Source organism: Diuraphis noxia, unplaced genomic scaffold, assembly GCF_037042655.1.
Source record: "Diuraphis noxia isolate RWA-SAM2 unplaced genomic scaffold, SU_Dnox_SAM2 contig0001, whole genome shotgun sequence".
NCBI classification, from domain to species: Eukaryota; Metazoa; Arthropoda; class Insecta; order Hemiptera; family Aphididae; genus Diuraphis; species Diuraphis noxia.
In genome coordinates, this window is record NW_028301711.1 from 86,904,003 (window position 1) to 86,922,070 (window position 18,068).

Here is an 18,068-nt window from a genome sequence, read left to right on the forward strand (position 1 = left end):
GTCAAAGATATGGAGCAAATAATAATCCCAATGTGATCCAATTTAAAACTGAAATGAAACAAATATTATTAAAAAATGCTATTACGTGTTCTACTAACAACAACTGCAATACTTTTGATGAAGATATAATATCCACAATTTTCCCATTTAAATGGAATAAAAATAAAAATAATGTACTACCTTTAGCAGTAACTGCTGACGTTAACGAAGATGATAAAATGGAGATTTTAAATATGTGTGATTTATTTAATAATAAAAATTCTAGTTATGAGGACTGTAAAAAAAATATTATATATTATATTACTGGCTATGCAATTAAAAAAATTATTTTCATATTAGATTGTAATAGTTGTAAACAATCACTTATAAAACCTACAAGTGACCATAACTATAATCATTCAGCAGACTATTCTAAATTTATAGATTTTAAAAATAATGGTGGTCTAATATCTCCCTCAGAAAGTTCATTTAATGTTGTATATCAAACTGAAATATTTCTTTTAAGTTTAACTAATAATTTACAAATACTAAATATACCAAACCTTGACTTGAAAATAACTTCCCTTGTTAATAAAAAATTTGCATTGGACAAAAATATATTTAAATATTTAGAATGTAATAATGTTTTTACATTAGATAGACCCCATAAAATGGTTTTAATTGCATTACTTATACAGAAATATTTAAGCATATGATTACATTCAAATGGTAAAATGTATTCTACAGATATTTTAAACCCAATAAGTAACCGTCATAAATTGACAAAACAAATTTTATTTATGAATCAATAATATTGCTGTACCTATGAGATGTAGTTTAAAATACCTATTAATTTTTTGTTGTTATGTATAATAATTTCATTTTGATAAACACAAGGGATGTACTTATGTTGAAAAATCTAGATTCAACATTTATTTTAATTTTATTAATATTGTACTGATTAAATAAAGAACTTGATGATTTTTTTTTTTTTAATTGTTATACTTTATTAGAAATTACATCCCTAATTATACTGAAGTATACTGATATTTGTATTACAATAAATTATTTGTTGACTCACATTTATCTTTGAAGCTGTACCTATCTTTAAGAACACAGACAAAATAATTGATGACAATTTCTCTTGTTTAAACCATACATGAAAACTTAACTCCACATAAAACCATTCTCAAAAAGCTATACAAAATAATAACTGTTTTTAAAGTTTACATGTGTTATTAAACATATTATATTATTTTACATATTATTGTATTATTATAATATTATAACACACCGTTCCTCAATTGCTAACATAGATATATAATATTAATATTAATATTATATATCTATGATTGCTTATCAATACTATAAAACATAAACATTCACCTCTTAGATAAGGATGGCGGCCATTTTACTGGCGACAATAATCATACCGAAGTCAGCTATCTAGTATTTTTTATATATCTGTGCCTCCAGCGCTTTCGTCGCGTCCGCCGGTACGGCCCGCAGGCCATGCTGTACGACCCGAAATTATTGTAACAATTCCCTCTAATACAAGACACTGACCTGCCCCACCTCATCAACACTGAAAAGCTCCGTCGTCGGCACCGGACCATCGCCGTCGCCGGGTCTCGGCACGTCGGCACAGAAAAACACTTTTTCACCTACGCTGTGCCTGGCCGGTACTTGTTTTTTCACGGCTCCACACCTGCCTGGTCGACACCATCCACCCGTCTGTTCGACGATCAACGCACGGACCACGCGGCCAACCGATTGATATTCGTTTACATCCACCGACCTCTTTGGGTATACACCGATTGTCCAACATTCTCGACGCTTACCGTCAACCACGATGATGGGCTAAGCCAGCCATGAGGGCCCGGGAGGCGGCCAACAGCTCCAGACAACACAGACCACGCAGCTCATCATGTCGAAAGTCGTAATATGTTATATTTCCCCGGTCCCCCCTTTACCAGCACGTTTTCCCGGTAACCCTGCGAGGACACACCATGAGTGATATGGTGTGTCGCCCCCCGTGGGCCGGGAAAGCATGCGCCCAATTATAATTATTTTATATTTGCCATGTGCCAAATTATTATACCTATTCTGTTAAAATAGCCATATTATATTATTCATTATAATGTTAAATTTTTGCCACAATTATTATACATATTAATAACCCATCTATTATTCTTTTTATTTTAATATTATCTTTTTCTCCCGTTAAATAAATAAATCCTCGGCATTCATTTGTCGTTGCGTGTACAAAGCCTATGAGCTCCACCGACTTGGCCCTCGGGTCATCACGCGGTGCGGCTCCTAGGTCACGGTGTAAGTGTTTCCCTTACATTGTGGGTGGTTTACGGAGCCCTAAAAAAGCTCCGGATTCTCACAACTGTTATAATTGTTTTTAATCAGTCAAATTATTATATTGAAAAAATATGGTCCGATTTTATTAGCAAAATTATACCATTAGACAAATTTAAAGACATTTTTAGAACTTATTGTAAAACATATGATAAAAAATATAAAATAAAAACATATGGTTTCATTACAATAGACAATAAAAAATTTTATCTATGACGATAAAGGTAATGATATTTTAGGTATTGATGAACGATGAAAATTATTTTTTATGTAATAAATGGATATCAAACAAATTCAAAATGAATTAAAAAACAAAATTAAAAAAAAAAATAACATTTGAATACCAAAACAATTCCAAGGTAGGAAATAACATAGAAAACGAAACAGAAAAAATGAAACATATCATTCATCTTAGACAAAATTTACAAAAAAACTTTTAAAAAATCAGATTTAGAACAATCCGAAAAAAATTAAATTTTATAAAAAAAGATGAAGATGAAGGTGAAAATACTAACACGTCCCATATTCAGGGACACGTTGAATATACACCAAAAGAAATCCAAAAAATAATTAATCTTAAAAAAAAATTACAAAATAACTATAGAAAAACAGTTTTAAACGATAAATATACATCAGAAGAAAAAGTAAAACATTATGAACCAATATTAAAAGCCTTATCAAATGTTGAATCATCTGTTAATGATGATAAAGAGGTTGCTATTAAAACTGATAATGATATTCAAAAAATGATAATACCTACTCCTTATAAACCTACTTATACAACTCCTTATAAACCTCGTAATCCAGAATTATTACGACTAACAGAAGATCAAGATATTATGAAAACACCTAAAAGTTCTCCACGAATAACAACAAATGAATCTCCTATGCCTAAAAATATAATAATATTAGGTGAAAATGCGTAAAAATATTTACCAACTTTACCAAATGAAGCTAGAGGTATTAATCCATTTGGAATATATCATAGTAGTAAAACTGATGAATTCTTGATCGGAAAATACCCTATAATATTTGACATTGATGATATAATTTTAAATGGAAAAAAACATATACTAACCCCAGGTATGTGGAGATTATTAACTCATACAGATGTTACAAAACCAGAATATTATACAAAAGAAGATTTTGAAAATTATGAAAAAATATTAATTGAAACAGATTCAATATACCAAAATAATGATATTAACACAGGAAAACCTAAATCAAGTGGAAGTGCTAAATAAAATGAAATGATTAAACCTATTTGGGAAAAAATTAAACTAACAACAACAACAAAAACTAAAGAAAATAAACCAAAAACATCAAAAAAAAAGATAAATCACCAACACTGAAAGAATCACAAAGTTTACCCAAAGGAGAAGGTTTAATAAAATATACAAATAATCCTATTGAATTTATTTATATCGATAATATAGTAAAAATTACTGCCAGTGAATCGTCTGATTCAGAAGAGGAACCCCAATTTGTAACAGATGCAGGTATTAGGATCTGGATATCCAGGAACCATATTAAAGGCATTCGCTTGGAGGCGAATCAACCTCAGAACCACATCTAAATTCAAATGTACAATTTGAAGTGCCAAATTGTCAAAATTAACAGATACAGGTATGCATACTCATAAAGGTATAACATTTATAATATTATTTAATTTAATGAGTAGATTTCTAAATGCCATGTTTTTTTAATTTTGAACTTTTAGTGGTGAATGCGAATGTTGTCGACGCAGAACAAACACCAAATTGCATGGATGATGACATTATTACAGGATTACTATTGGATCTGTTAAATAAGGAAAAAAAAAAAACAAAATATTGTTAATATTTATTATATTTTATAAATTTTAATTTCACATATCATAATTAAAAATAAATACATGTTATAAACATTATGCCAAATTTTTTATCTGTGGGTATCCTACATAAATAATAATTTTTTTTTGTAGTATTGACATGATGAAATGGTTTTCCTTTTCAAATTACTTGTATAAGCGTGTGCATCAACATAGTTGGAGTCTCAATTATATGTGTGTACCTGAAAACAAAAAGGTTTTCTATATAACTGTATTTGTTGTTTGTGTATGAAGTACATTACTTTTCGACGATGTCGGAATAGTGCTATTGACATCCCAAATGATAGATCACACAATGAACATTTATAAGGTTTTAAGTGTGAATGAACATGAATATTGTGTATTTTTAATTGTTTTTCAGTCGCAATGTTTTGGTACAATGGAGACATTTAATTAACTCATGTTTGATATGTGTGGTTTTTTGGTGATAATTCAGATCACTTATTTGAAGAAAAGAACTTTTGCACATCTTACATTTATACCTCTTCCTGCGAGAGTTGTGTATTTCTTTATGTCTTTTAACTGATTTTTGAGACGATAGTTTTTTATTGCATATTTTACAACTATTAACCTTATTGGGGGAATGTGTTATTATATGTTTTTGGAACCAACCATGTTTTTTGTACTTTTTTTGGCATATACTGCAATGGTAGCGGTCACCCTCGATTGGACACTTATCACTGGGTGTAGCCTCTACATCACACCTTTTAACAATGATGGGACTTGTAGCGATGGACTCTACAAAATAGAAAAAAAAAACATTTAGGTATAATTTGTTAGTAAGTACATTATTTTCAAATTACTTTTATAGGCGTGTACGTCAACATTTTTGATGACATTTATAAGAGGAAATGGTCCGCGATGATTGCTTGCCAAATGGCACAGAAATGTCGATCGGTTATTAAATTTTTTAATGCAAACATTACAATAATTATTCATTATAAATTAAAATTTAATATTTAATAAGAACAATAACACTGTTATCATAAAAATATTTTAATATACATTATCAATATACCTGCTATCAGTTGTTACCATGGTATCATCTGTCTTGTGGTAAGCCATCAACACAATATTCCCTCCCTACGGCCACACTGCAACGAGTGGCCTCGTATTTCTTATTATCAAATTAATCTGATAACATGATTATCCACGCTGACGTCAAAGTAATGTATCATTAATCTCATTTATATTATGTTAATATTATGTCTTATATTGTTTATATTATGTCTCATTAATCTCATTTATGTTATGTTAATTATATTAAATTTTTGATCGTAAATCACATGCTTACCTGATGATACTTACTTGATACTTACCTTTACTCGTTCGGATTCTCTGTCCATTTTAATGGTGTGATATATTACAACAAGATAGATGTTTATACATAACATTATACATTAGTTTTGTTTGGCCAACTAAGTGTAATATTGGAGTATTATATATTTTATTATAGAGTGGCTAAGGTAAGGATAGAAAATTATTTTTTTACTAAAAGTTTTACTATTCGTTTGGGCAGCGTTTACAAGGAAAAACATGTCGCTCCTTTTCATGTGTGTGCCGATGACGCATCATTGTATCTTTTGTAAAATTCAAATTACAAATTTATTTAGTATACTATTAGTTTATTAAGTAATCGCTGTTCTTTGCGTATTTCAAGCCATCCAAGTTCCCTCCTTTCGCAGCATTGGCGGACGTTTTTTGGTTCCAGGGACATCCGTTTTTCAAATTTTATTTGAGCGTATGGTAACTGAGTCTGAGCGTATCTTAATGTGCTAAAAGCTCTGCCGAGTGCAACACGCCACCGGGTGACACTTGTCGCAAATTGAAATAATATATCCATCGCACATTGTTTTATTGCATTTTATATTAGAATTATGTATAATCTAACTAATTGTCAGTGGATTAGGGCTATTGGCGATACCACTTTAAAAAAAACGCACCACGTGCAATGGCCCCACACCAGGGCGGTGTGGAACGGTTGCAAAAATGTTTAAAATTGAGTATTAATTGTTAATAATATTGTTAATAATAATATGGGTAAGTAGTTTGCAACTCCTCTACCTTTAGCATCGAGTAGTGATGATGATGGTGATCATAGACGTGCGCAGACTTTGACCGCAGGGGGGGCCCTTAAACATTTTCCAAATATTCTTGTACTAATGAATATTGGTATAATTAAATATTTAATTGTTAATTTTATAAAGTATTTAATTCAATAGGTATACAAATATAAAAACTAATACAAATAAAATATAAAGGTATTAAAATACATAAAAATAATAATAATACATAATTATAATAATAATAATTTTACACTGAAACAGCATAGTCATAGTCAGTTGTCAGGATTGATATTTATTAAAATTCACAATCTTAATCTAGGTACACAAAATAAACCAATTAAATACCTAATTAAAATACATACATTCTTCAACATTTAATTCTTGAATATCTTCAGTTTCTGTTTGAAGAACTTCTTTTTGCAAAACATTAGTATTTTCAATACTTGGATCAGTTGGCTCTAAAAATAAATAATAATAATATAAGTATCATTATGTCAAAAAACTATTAACTAATCAGTAATCATAATCGTTTATGATGTTCAAAATGTTTAAATATTCAATACAAATAATACAATATAGACTGTAATAACTAATAACTTACCAATACTAGACTTAATTTTTTTGGAAAAAAATTCTGTTATTTTAGGTCCTTGAGGTCCTTCCCTTTTATTCGATGGCATTTGCGTAGAACTCATTGTAAACAATATAATTATTAAAAATTAAAACAAAGTAAAAAATACACGCAATATCAAATAATTTAAAATTTAAACGACGTTTATTATATTATCATTTATCATGTTTGTTATCACTGTTCACTATCTTATTACGATTATACAACAATGAAGAACGTTTCGTAACGTTCTGTACATGAAACGAAAACACTATAAATCAATAACACTGCAACACTGATTCTCGATTACAACAAAAATATTATAAAATGTAAAATATAAAATTTAAAAATATTCGCTGTCTAGTATAATATAGATATCTATGCATTTATTAAAGAAAAAGCCTGAGGCCGCAGGTGGGGCCGCGGCCTACCCGGCCCCCCCCGTGCGCACGCCTATGATGGTGATGATGAAGAAGATAAACTGGAAGGTACTGATGATGCTGGTGTTGACAAGCATAAGGATGCATCGAATAAAATGAAAGAAAGGTTTTAATGGTTTTCAGGGAATTGATAATTTTTATTTTATTTTTTCTAGATACATATCAAACAGCAACTTCTGGATTATGTTTCGCATGGTTCCATACCAAATCAGTCAGCATGCCCATTACATCTGTTCTCATTGTTCTTTTGTAGAATGTGTGGCATGGTACCATCAGGCGTCTGGGAGTGTCCTCAATACAAACTGTGTGGTCAATGTCCGTTGACGATTGGGGGGAAGCAAAGTTTGACAGATCGAAATTAAATGGTTCTTTTTTTTAAATTATTTTTGGAAAAGATTTTAATTTTATATTATTTATAAGATTATTTAAGTTTTTGTTATATGATTGTTTTTTATTGTTGAAATGTTTAGTGAAGTCCGTTAATTTGATATCAAAATTTTGTTTAATAAGTTCATGTAAGATATTATTTACAAACGCCATTTTTGTTTTCATAAGTTTCAAGTCTAATTTATTTTTAATTTTTAAATTTCTCTCTATATTATTCAATTTGACGATGTCCATATTAATGATTTTTTTATAAAGAGGGCAGTTTGAACTTAAATGTATAATTAATGGTTGTGACATATTTATTAGGTATTTATAAGCAGTTTTTGAAGATTGTTTAATTTTCTGTGTGATTTTTTTATTTTCCAGGGATTTAATTTTGGTTTTAAAAATTGTTAAAGGGACGTTTGAGTCAGTGGTCGGCAATGCCATATATTGCATCACTATTTTATATTTTATGTATAATTGATTGGTCTGAAAACATATCAGTTATTAATATTTGTTTTTAATTTACTTGTTCACATATCAGTACCGTTATAAACTGATGTTGTGTCAATATAGCAATTATGATAACCTCTTGAAAATCTAAATTTTCAGGTATGCCAAAAGTGTAATCTAATGAAAACTTCATAAAATGTTCACCAACGTCAACCATAACTATCTTTTCATCATAATCAATTGGTTCAGGACTGTAAATTTGATAAACAACAATTTTTTATTCAATTTTTTTCAAACAAGCAATAATATTAACACCCACTCATAAGTTGTGTAGCTAAAATGCATGCAATACTTTTCAAAGTTGTCCAACTTAAATAACAATTTTTGGAGTTCATATTTGATGGTGGTACAAAAGATATAGTCCCTTTGGACTGGTTGCTGAGATGATGTGGTTTGTATGAGTGATACTTCTGGATTACATGCATAACTATTAGATGAATAGCTTTTTCTTCTATAAACGTTGAGCACAGCATTTTGTATTTCACTTCTAAGTTCCAGTTTTTCTAGTGCTTGCAATCCATTGAAATAAGGCAAAAGACTTAATAGAAATTGAGCGTCTGGATTTTCAGGTTTTTTTTCACTATCTTGTGCTTTTTGTAAAATGGCAATTTTTTGTTCTTCAAGTTCTATCATTTTTTGAGTATTGTCTCTTTCAATACGTCTTTTTTTAATATTTGGATTTATTGAGTGTTTGGTATAATAATTTGAAGTAGAAGTGGTTTGAGAAATAGACGTGGAGGGTGATAAAGCCTCAGCGTCAGCAGTTAATGGCGTATCCACTATTTCTATAAAACTTTCATTATCTGAAGCTCCAGAAAATGATTTTTGAGAATTTTCTTCAATGCTTAAGTTTCCGGACATACTGCTAGGTATTATAGTGTCTTTAACAAACATCATCGAATTAAAAAATGGCCATTTGCTTCTGTATTCGCTACCACCGTCACCCGAACGATTTATTGGTATTTTTTGCAATTCTTTCCTGAACTTATCCTTTAAATTTTTCCATTTATCTTTTGCATCATGTCCTAAAAAATAATGGGTTTCTGAGTGGTTTTATCGTAAAAACACCTATTAAATAAATTGATCTAATGACATGAACAATTTTAGGTAGGTACCGATTATTTTAATTTTACCTTTATGAAAACAAGAAATATTTTTTTAATTAACTTAACTTGAGTTAAAAAGTTAATATTAAATGTTGGTTAACTCTTAACTTCAACATTTAAAAAAAAAAATTTTAAAAATCGAATATTTCAAATGGCTATCAATAGATTAGAAATTATTGTAATATTTTGAAAAAAAATTATATAAAGATAATCTGATTTGACTGGGCTATAAGTAACGTGACTTTTAAATAAATTAACTCGTTACTTTAAAAAAAAATATTTATTATTTAGATATTATAACATATCAATTTATGTTTTTATATAGATATTTATCAACGGGAATTTCGAAACTTGGCTTTTTCGATGCGAATGGGTGCTTGCACAATAGCTAAAATGATCCATGAGACTTGTCAAGCTATATGGGAAGAACTTGTTAATGAATTTATGCCAGTACCAACAAAAGAACACTTGGAAAAAGTGGCTATATACGTTGAGGATTTCCAAATTGCGTTGGGTCAATAGACGGAAAACATTGTCAAATTAAATGTCCTTCCCATTCTGGATCAAGTCACTTCAATTATCTTAAATATTTTTCTTTGATTATGCAAGGAGTTGCTGATGCTGATAAAAAAATTTTAACAATTGAAGTTGGCGCAAGAGGAAAACAGAGTGATAGTGGAACTTTTGCATCTTCAGATTTATTTTATTTGATAGACAACGATAAATTTAATATGCCTCCAGAAAAAAATTTGCCGGGGACAAATATTAAAGTTCCTCATGTGTTAATTGGCGCCGAAGCATATCCGTTAAAGCCATACTTAATGCGTCCATTTCCTTCTCGAGGTTTAAATGCAGCTACAGAAAATTTTAACGATCATTTATCGAGAGCACGCAAATGCATCGAGTGCACTTTTGGTATACTTCGGGCTAAATGGAGACTACTTGGAAAAGACATAGAAGTCAGCTCAAAGAAAGCTATTATCATTATAAAATGTATGTGTATATTACACAATATTATCAGGGAAAAGATGGAAATAGTGATTTAGGTTACTGCAACATTATGCTTGGCACAGAAAATAATTGGGAAAATGAAACAATGGTTCAACGAGCGAGAGGCGCAAATGCTCTTCAAAGAGCCAAAGACATAAGAAATGCGTTCGTAGATTATTTTTTAATATAAATTCAGTAGGTTATTATGTAAAATTGAATATTATATCTATAATATTTTATCTTATTTAATATTTTTATTGTAGTACTGCCAAGTGCCAATACGCTTTAATTATTATTTTTAGTAATATGTGGAATTAAAATATTATCAAAAAAAACAAGTCCAATGTTGTTGGTACATTTATTTTAATTTTTTATATTGGTGTACAAGAAATTAAGAATAAAAATATATTATATTTAATATTTCTTTTTATATCTTATCTAAGGTTTTGGTGTTAGTACTATTCTAAAAATATAATAATTCTTGTCGTACACCACACCGCACACTTGTACGTACAGTTTAATGTATACTCTATTCAAAATAACCTTGCCCACTCGATCGACGAAAACTCGTCGAGCTCGCGCATGTCTGTTGCCACAGACAGCGCTGATGTCGGCTGTGCCGCCGCCGCCGACGTGCTGCAGCTGTATACGTATTGAACTATAATATCGCACGTCACTATATGCCACAAGTGGTTTACGCGTTCATTCCGTAACACATAAAAACACCGCGCGCTTTTTGATATTTGTTCTGTTTTTTGTAATACCGTTTTGTGAATTATCCACCCAAAATGGCAAGCAGTTCTGATGAGGATAATGCTGAATATGGCCCATCACCAATTAAAAAGCAAAAAAGTGGAAAAGTGAGTATTATATGATATAAAAATTCCGAGTTTATAAAAAACATGTTTTTTCAAAACAAAAAAAAATGTTTTTAATCGATTAAAACATGTTTTTTAATTGAAAGGTCTTTCAAGACATCATTTTTATTAAGACTTATTTTTTTAAATATTTTTGTATCAGGCTATAAGTGAAGATTTAAGAATCCGTGTTGTGAATATGTACAAGAGTATAATAATGGACGAACCTAACATTTCCATGAGGCAAATTCGCAAACAAATATCAGAATTATTGTCTATTGGTGAACGTTCAATCCACACAATCATTAAGGCTTACAATGAGACAAAGACGGTGCCAGTTGCAAAAACAACACGTAAGAAAAAATCTTTTCGCGATCTTTTTGACGAATTTTCAAAAAACGCAGTACGCAGACATGTGCATACCATTTGGTTTCGTCGTGAAATTCCGACAGTCGATAAAATCCACCAAGCCGTATCCGCCGACGACAGTTTGCCTTCAATATCGCGTACCAATTTATTTCATCTTTTGAAAGATTTAGATTTCCGGTACAGTAAACGCTGTAGGAACAGTGCTATGACTTAAAAAAATGAGATTGTTGTGTGGCGTAGAATGTATTTAGAGAACATTAAAAAACATCGGGAAGAAGGTCGACATATTTATTTCCTCGACGAAACGTGGGTAAATGCTGGCGATTGTACATCGAAAACGTGGGTTGACACAACAGTACGATCTCACCGGGACGCATTCCTAAAAGGTTTATCGACAGGTGCTATTAATCCCTCGGGTAAGGGCAAACGGCTCATTGTACTCCATATTGGCTCAGAAGATGGCTTTCTACCCGGTGGTTTATTGTGTTTCGAGTCGAAAAAAAACACAAATGATTACCACGATGAAAAGAATGGGACACATTTCGTGAGTGGATGGAGGGCATTCTACCGCTACTACGACCGAACTCCGTAATTGTAATGGACAATGCGTCCTACCATTCCGTCAAAATTGACCGAGCCCCAACATACAATACCCGAAAGGCGGATATTATCAAGTGGTTGGAAGATAAAGGAGAAGTAATTAATCACTCAATGGTCATCCCTCAACTTCTACATATTGTCAAACGTCTGAAGCCAATACACAATAAGTATGTTATTGACGAACTTGTGAAAGCGAAAAATCATACAGTTTTACGATTCCCGCCATACCACTGTGAGCTAAACCCCATCGAACTGGCTTGGTCATCAGTGAAAAACCACGTTCGGATGAATAACACCACTTATAAGCTTCCAGACGTAAAAAATTTATTGATAGAGGGCATAAAACGAGTCGACGCAGAAATGTGGAAACATTTTATAAGCCACACCAAAAAGGAAGAAATAACATTTTATGAAGTTGTCAATATTATTGACGAGGTCTTGTCCGCGGAGATATCAGATGATTTGATGATGACTATCACGGGAGACACTTCATCTGAAACGGATTCAGATAGTGAATAAATTTTTTGTAAATATGAATTTAATTTTTGTAAATATGACTAATTTTTTGTAAATAACTGTTTAAATTTGTGTAAATATGACTAATTTTTGTAAATAACTGTTTATGTGTGTGTAATTTTTGTAAATATGACTTAAATTACTGAAAATAACTGTTGAAATATAATGATTTTTTTTAGAAATATGAGGAATTTTCGTAAATATGAAATTGTATTTATTTTTTAGTTTTAATTTCTTACTAAATTACATATATTGATTCCTTTTTGGTTTTAATAATAAGTGTATACAACGTAGGTATTGTGTTTGGTGCAGAACAATGAGGTAAAAGTAAAAAAAACAGTAAAAAACGATAAAGAATAAATTGTTTATAAATCTAGTATAAAAGCATTATTGGTAATAATTATTTCAATCGAGTTATTATGATTCCCTGTATGCACGGCGGCGGCTATCGATAACGACGCGTAACGATAGCAGTCGACAACTAACGACCAATCACAGTGCGCCTGACTCTTGCCGGGGGGGTCTGACGATTGCCGACGGCACAGTTGCGTGCGCAAAAGTGGGCAAGGTTATTCTGAATAGAGTATAGTGTTATAGACGTTATAGTGCATAGAATACGTTCGAGTATCCGCCAAGTACCAACTACTACCTATTAAACCTACTATAAATATTATTATAGAATTAATAGAATTAAAATAATTAATATTTTTTTCTGCCCCCTTGAGCTTCGACATAACGAGAGTTAATTGTAATTTGTAATATTATACATATTATTTAAAGAAAATGAATATTAGTTTATTATATTAGAATATATTATAAAATGTATAATACCAGTCAATCCAGCGATTTCTCCAATTTCTGCCCATATTTTTTTATTTCTTTCACAATTTTTATATCCCGGATGTGTGTCATCCCAAAGACTTGGTTTTGTCTGCACTTCGGAAATTAAAATTTCTCGTGTATTTTGACTTGTCTTCTTGTTCTTCGACATGAGTGATGTTGCTTGTTAACAAGTAAAATAACATCTGTAAAATGATATCAGTATAGTATATTTTCAAGAGCAACGCGCGTCAAAATTCGAACATGTTCGATCTGTGACGCGACGCGACGTTACCGCTCGCAACTGCCGCTCGCCGCTAGTAATCAATATACACACTTCGGTTTAATTACGTGGGCTTAAATTTTTTTCCTAACGCGCCGCTCGACGCTCGCCGCTCGCCAATGTACACGCGGCTTTATAAGATATCACACTGCGCGCAATTACCCAACGCGCGGTATTCCCCCACTTTCCCCTATTATTATTTCATCACTTCGTTCAGAATCTAAAATAAAATTTATAACTCCATGTAAAACAATAATATGAAAACAAAATTTATAAGGTGTAATTAAATTCTATAAATATTATGTATATAGAGGTCTCTAATATGTTTAATAATAAGAAGAGCATCGAACAACACATTATATTTATATCATAAAACAATATAACATTATACATTTATAACACATACACATCAAAGAACGAGTCTTCTTTTTGTAGGAACATTTAATCATCAATCACACTTTCAACATTGATATTACTCACATATTCTTGTTCTATAAATAAAAATAATAATGCATTGAGCCTTTCTTGTGTCATTCTTTCACATCCATAACTGGTCACAGGTATAACCACAAAATATGTTAGACAGTTATAAAATGTCTTGAAAGTATGGATCTCCCTTCTATTGCTAACCAATCAAGCCACTTATATACATAATCTGATGATGTTCCTTTGGGGGTGTCCTCAATATTTTTTAAAAGCTTTATCTCTACAAAACGATTTTGTGTTTGAATATTTAGCAAATTGTTTAGTATGTATACACACGAAGAGTTACAATTCAACTCTCAATTAATTAACTGTTCAATCACAGTTATTAAATCAGATGTTTCTTGTTTAAATCTATCATCGATTCCAGATAATAACACATCTAATAATGGAAAAACAACAGTTACTTTCATTTCTTCACTCTTTGTAAGATAAATATGTTGTGATGTAGAACACTGCAAATCACCTTTCTTTTTTGAAACTTTTCTGTTTCTTACAGTTGGTATTTAAATATTATTTTCTTTACACATTTGTTCTGTATCAATAAATATAGACAATGCAATATAATATTATAAGAACAAAATAAACAATGCATGACATTTTTTTTTCTAGATAAAAGTTGTAAACCACTAGATTTAAGAGGACGCCGCACCGAAAGCGAAACGCATACAACGACCGAGAGAACGCGCTGTTAGGTGTTTTCGCGATGCGTAAGCACGCGACGTTTAAGCCGCGCACACTACGCATTGTCGGCTGCCGGCCGACGATAGTGCTCATTCGTGAGCGGTGTTTATTATTTTATCGACCTCCGTCTATGACGGAACTAGTAAATATACAGTGCATAAACGTCGTATATTATGCTGCATTGCCGCCGCGGCGAACCGTAATCATTTTAATATTCGCGCGTACCTACGTAGCTTGTATTTATTGCATTATTAAATACTTCATAAAAAATATATTCAATACAGTAAGTAATATCTAATTTATAACTGTAACCTAAACTACATCGGTCATCTATTATTTATAAGGTCCTACCTATCTACTTATCTTACTTATAATAATTTGAAACCTACTATTTACTACAGTCGAATCGCGATAACTCGAACCTCGATGACTCGAAAAACTTGACAACTCGAATTGTGTTTTATTCCTCTAGAACATTATTCTCCTGTAAATTAGTTAGATATCTCGAATAATACATATCTCGAAGTGAATTTTTATCCCCTTTCAACTTCAAGTTATCGCGACTCGACTGTATTAACAAATAAGTAATAAGTAATATTTATAACCTAATTACTTTTTAAAATACAAGTAAAAATTATTTTATAGTTGAAAATTCATAAAATTTTAAGTATTTATACCTAAGATTTGAAAATTTGGTACCAGGTTGTCCATAATTTTTTTTTCGAATATGTGTAAAAAAAACTACCGCACTAAAACCAATACATATTATATCGATGATGACCCGGTAAAAGGGTTTAAGCGACATAATTCATAGTTTTCAGGAGAGCCAAAAAACTTTATTTTGTGATTTTAGGTTTTTTTTTTCTAAATAAGCAATAACTTTTTACCAGTAACAATACGGCATTTTTTCGTAGAATACTTTTTTTTTGTTTTTATTTCCTTAAAATGTATACATATTTTTAATTAGCTTCTGATTATTATTTACGAGTTTACGGCAATTTGAATAAGTTTGTTCATTAATATTGGCGCTTATGCCCTAATTTTTTTTTTTACTCAATTTATCTACGGCGCTTATGCCCTATTTGTTTTACTTTATTTATACCCATTATATAATTATATTGTTTAGTGATAATTATTTTGATTTGAGACCAATAAAATAATGTTACTTCACATGTTTTTCTACAAAGAAGATGTAAGTACACAATACACAAATATTTTCTGAAAACAAAAAATATGAAACTTTATTAAAATATTATTATGATAAAAATGACGTAAAAAAAATGTTTATCCTTTAAAATAATAACATAAAAAGTTACTTTTTCTCACATGAGACTTGATATTGATTGTACTTAAATACTATTAAACAATGGTTAAAAAATAAAATAACATAAAAAAACTTAAGTTTTTAATGAATAACATAAACAAATACTATTCCTTTGTAATAACTTGGGTAAAAATTGTATAAATAAAATAAATAACTTAATCTGAGTCTTCTACGTCAGTCTCTTGTAAAGAATCGCTTATATTTTGATTTGATTGCATACCTAAATATTCTTCGTGGAATGGGTTTGGTATGATCCCATCGGTACATAATTTTAAAAGGTCACTTAGTTTTTCGTCTGAAATTTGTAAATTCTCCCCGTATAACTGCGCTGGATTAATTCCGATGTTTTTCTTCTTAACCTTTAAAGTTTTTGGTACTTCTTCAGCACTGTAAGTGAAAAAAACTTGCACACTGTGATCTCCAATTAAAGGCTTGTTAAAAAGAAATGACTTGACTTTAGTAATTTGAAGAAATTCATTGTCTGTGGGTTTTAAATTTAGTGTAAAATATTGTTTAGCTAATGTTTTCCAATCATTAAACTCTGTGTATTGTACATTTCGAACTTCAATTGGAGAAGGGTTTATTCGTGAATTCGTAATTAAAGTTGACCATTGACTAGGTGACCATACAGTTTTGTTTCTTGTAAAACGCTCTATAGTGGCGTGAACGGAATTCACATGCATGTAAGTGTGACCAGGCAAAATAAATGTTATTTTTACTTTTTCGATATGTTCAAACTTCGTGTTATACAGCATTGCTATCATTGCTCGGTTTTTATTTTGCCCACAGCATGAATCACAATATAAAGCAACTGACTTGTAAAGTCGCTTTTCATCCAAACCAAGTAAATATTTATAAATAGATGTAACAATTTCGTTGCAACCTCGGCCTCCGTTTGTTTCACCCCATAGGTAAGCTATCGCGTTCTGTGGGCCAGATTCATACACAGTCAAGTTAAACATGCTGTACTTACGACTATAATATAAATTCATATTTTGGCCCTGAGGCGTGTTCAGTACTTTTTGCAAATCGAAACTTACACAAAGAAAATTTCCTTTTGCTTTAGACAAATTTTGGTCAAATAAAAACATTTCTTTAACGGCGGTCTTTTCCTCTTCATGAGTTGATTTTAACTTATGTTGTTTTTCAGTTAGTTCTCTTGCACTCATAATGTTTTCATACTTCGTACAAAAACGACATTTGTCCTTTTTTGGTTTATGAAAACCAATATTATATTTTGTGTAAAAAATTTTTTGAAACATAGTCTTGCTTATGATTTCTAATTTGTTAGAAGTACAGTAAGATGTATACATTTTGTACAATCTACCAACGTTTTCAATTTCAGTTGGCAAGTACTTTCTGTTTGAAGAAGCGCGACAGTAATGTGACTTGACTGCCGGTAATTTTTGAATAAAATCATCTATGGATTTTAATGTGTCTTCTGATTTTTTATTTATTGGTACATGTTTCCCTCTTTTGTCCAATTTTGACAATATTTTGGCCGGCGATGCATTATCCACAGTATAGTACAAACATTTTTTGGTTATATCTAAAGTACTTAAAATGAACTGTAAACAAACTATTTTTCTCTCATCTTTAAATGCTAATGAATACTCCTTTGAAATATTCCTTCTACTGATACCTTCAACACGTCTTCTTTTTATATCTACTGTTCTAACACAACCTAATATATAATCCTTTTGCCTTATTGGATCACCTGAGCTCCAAAATTCAGTAAACAATTTTTGTCTATCTTCTTCACTAAATTTATTCTTGCATTTATTTTGGCAATTTTTATTAGCACATGGATTAACTTGGACTTT

The 18,068-nt window shown here is 30.7% G+C and overlaps 1 protein-coding gene and 1 long non-coding RNA gene across 2 annotated transcripts; one reads left to right on the top strand and one right to left on the bottom strand.

The window, feature by feature from the left end:
* Nucleotides 1–6,559: 6,559 nt before the first annotated feature.
* Nucleotides 6,560–7,014, bottom strand: LOC149062319 (uncharacterized). The gene is made up of 2 exons (XR_016189460.1): nucleotides 6,884–7,014; nucleotides 6,560–6,740 (listed from the first exon to the last, which is right to left on the bottom strand). It is a non-coding gene; the product is annotated as an uncharacterized LOC149062319 (long non-coding RNA).
* Nucleotides 7,015–12,133: 5,119 nt separating this feature from the next.
* Nucleotides 12,134–12,655, top strand: LOC149062320 (uncharacterized). The gene has a single exon (XM_089215289.1). The coding sequence runs from the start codon at nucleotides 12,134–12,136 to the stop codon at nucleotides 12,653–12,655; it is 522 nt and encodes a 173-aa protein (XP_089071415.1).
* Nucleotides 12,656–18,068: the final 5,413 nt, after the last annotated feature.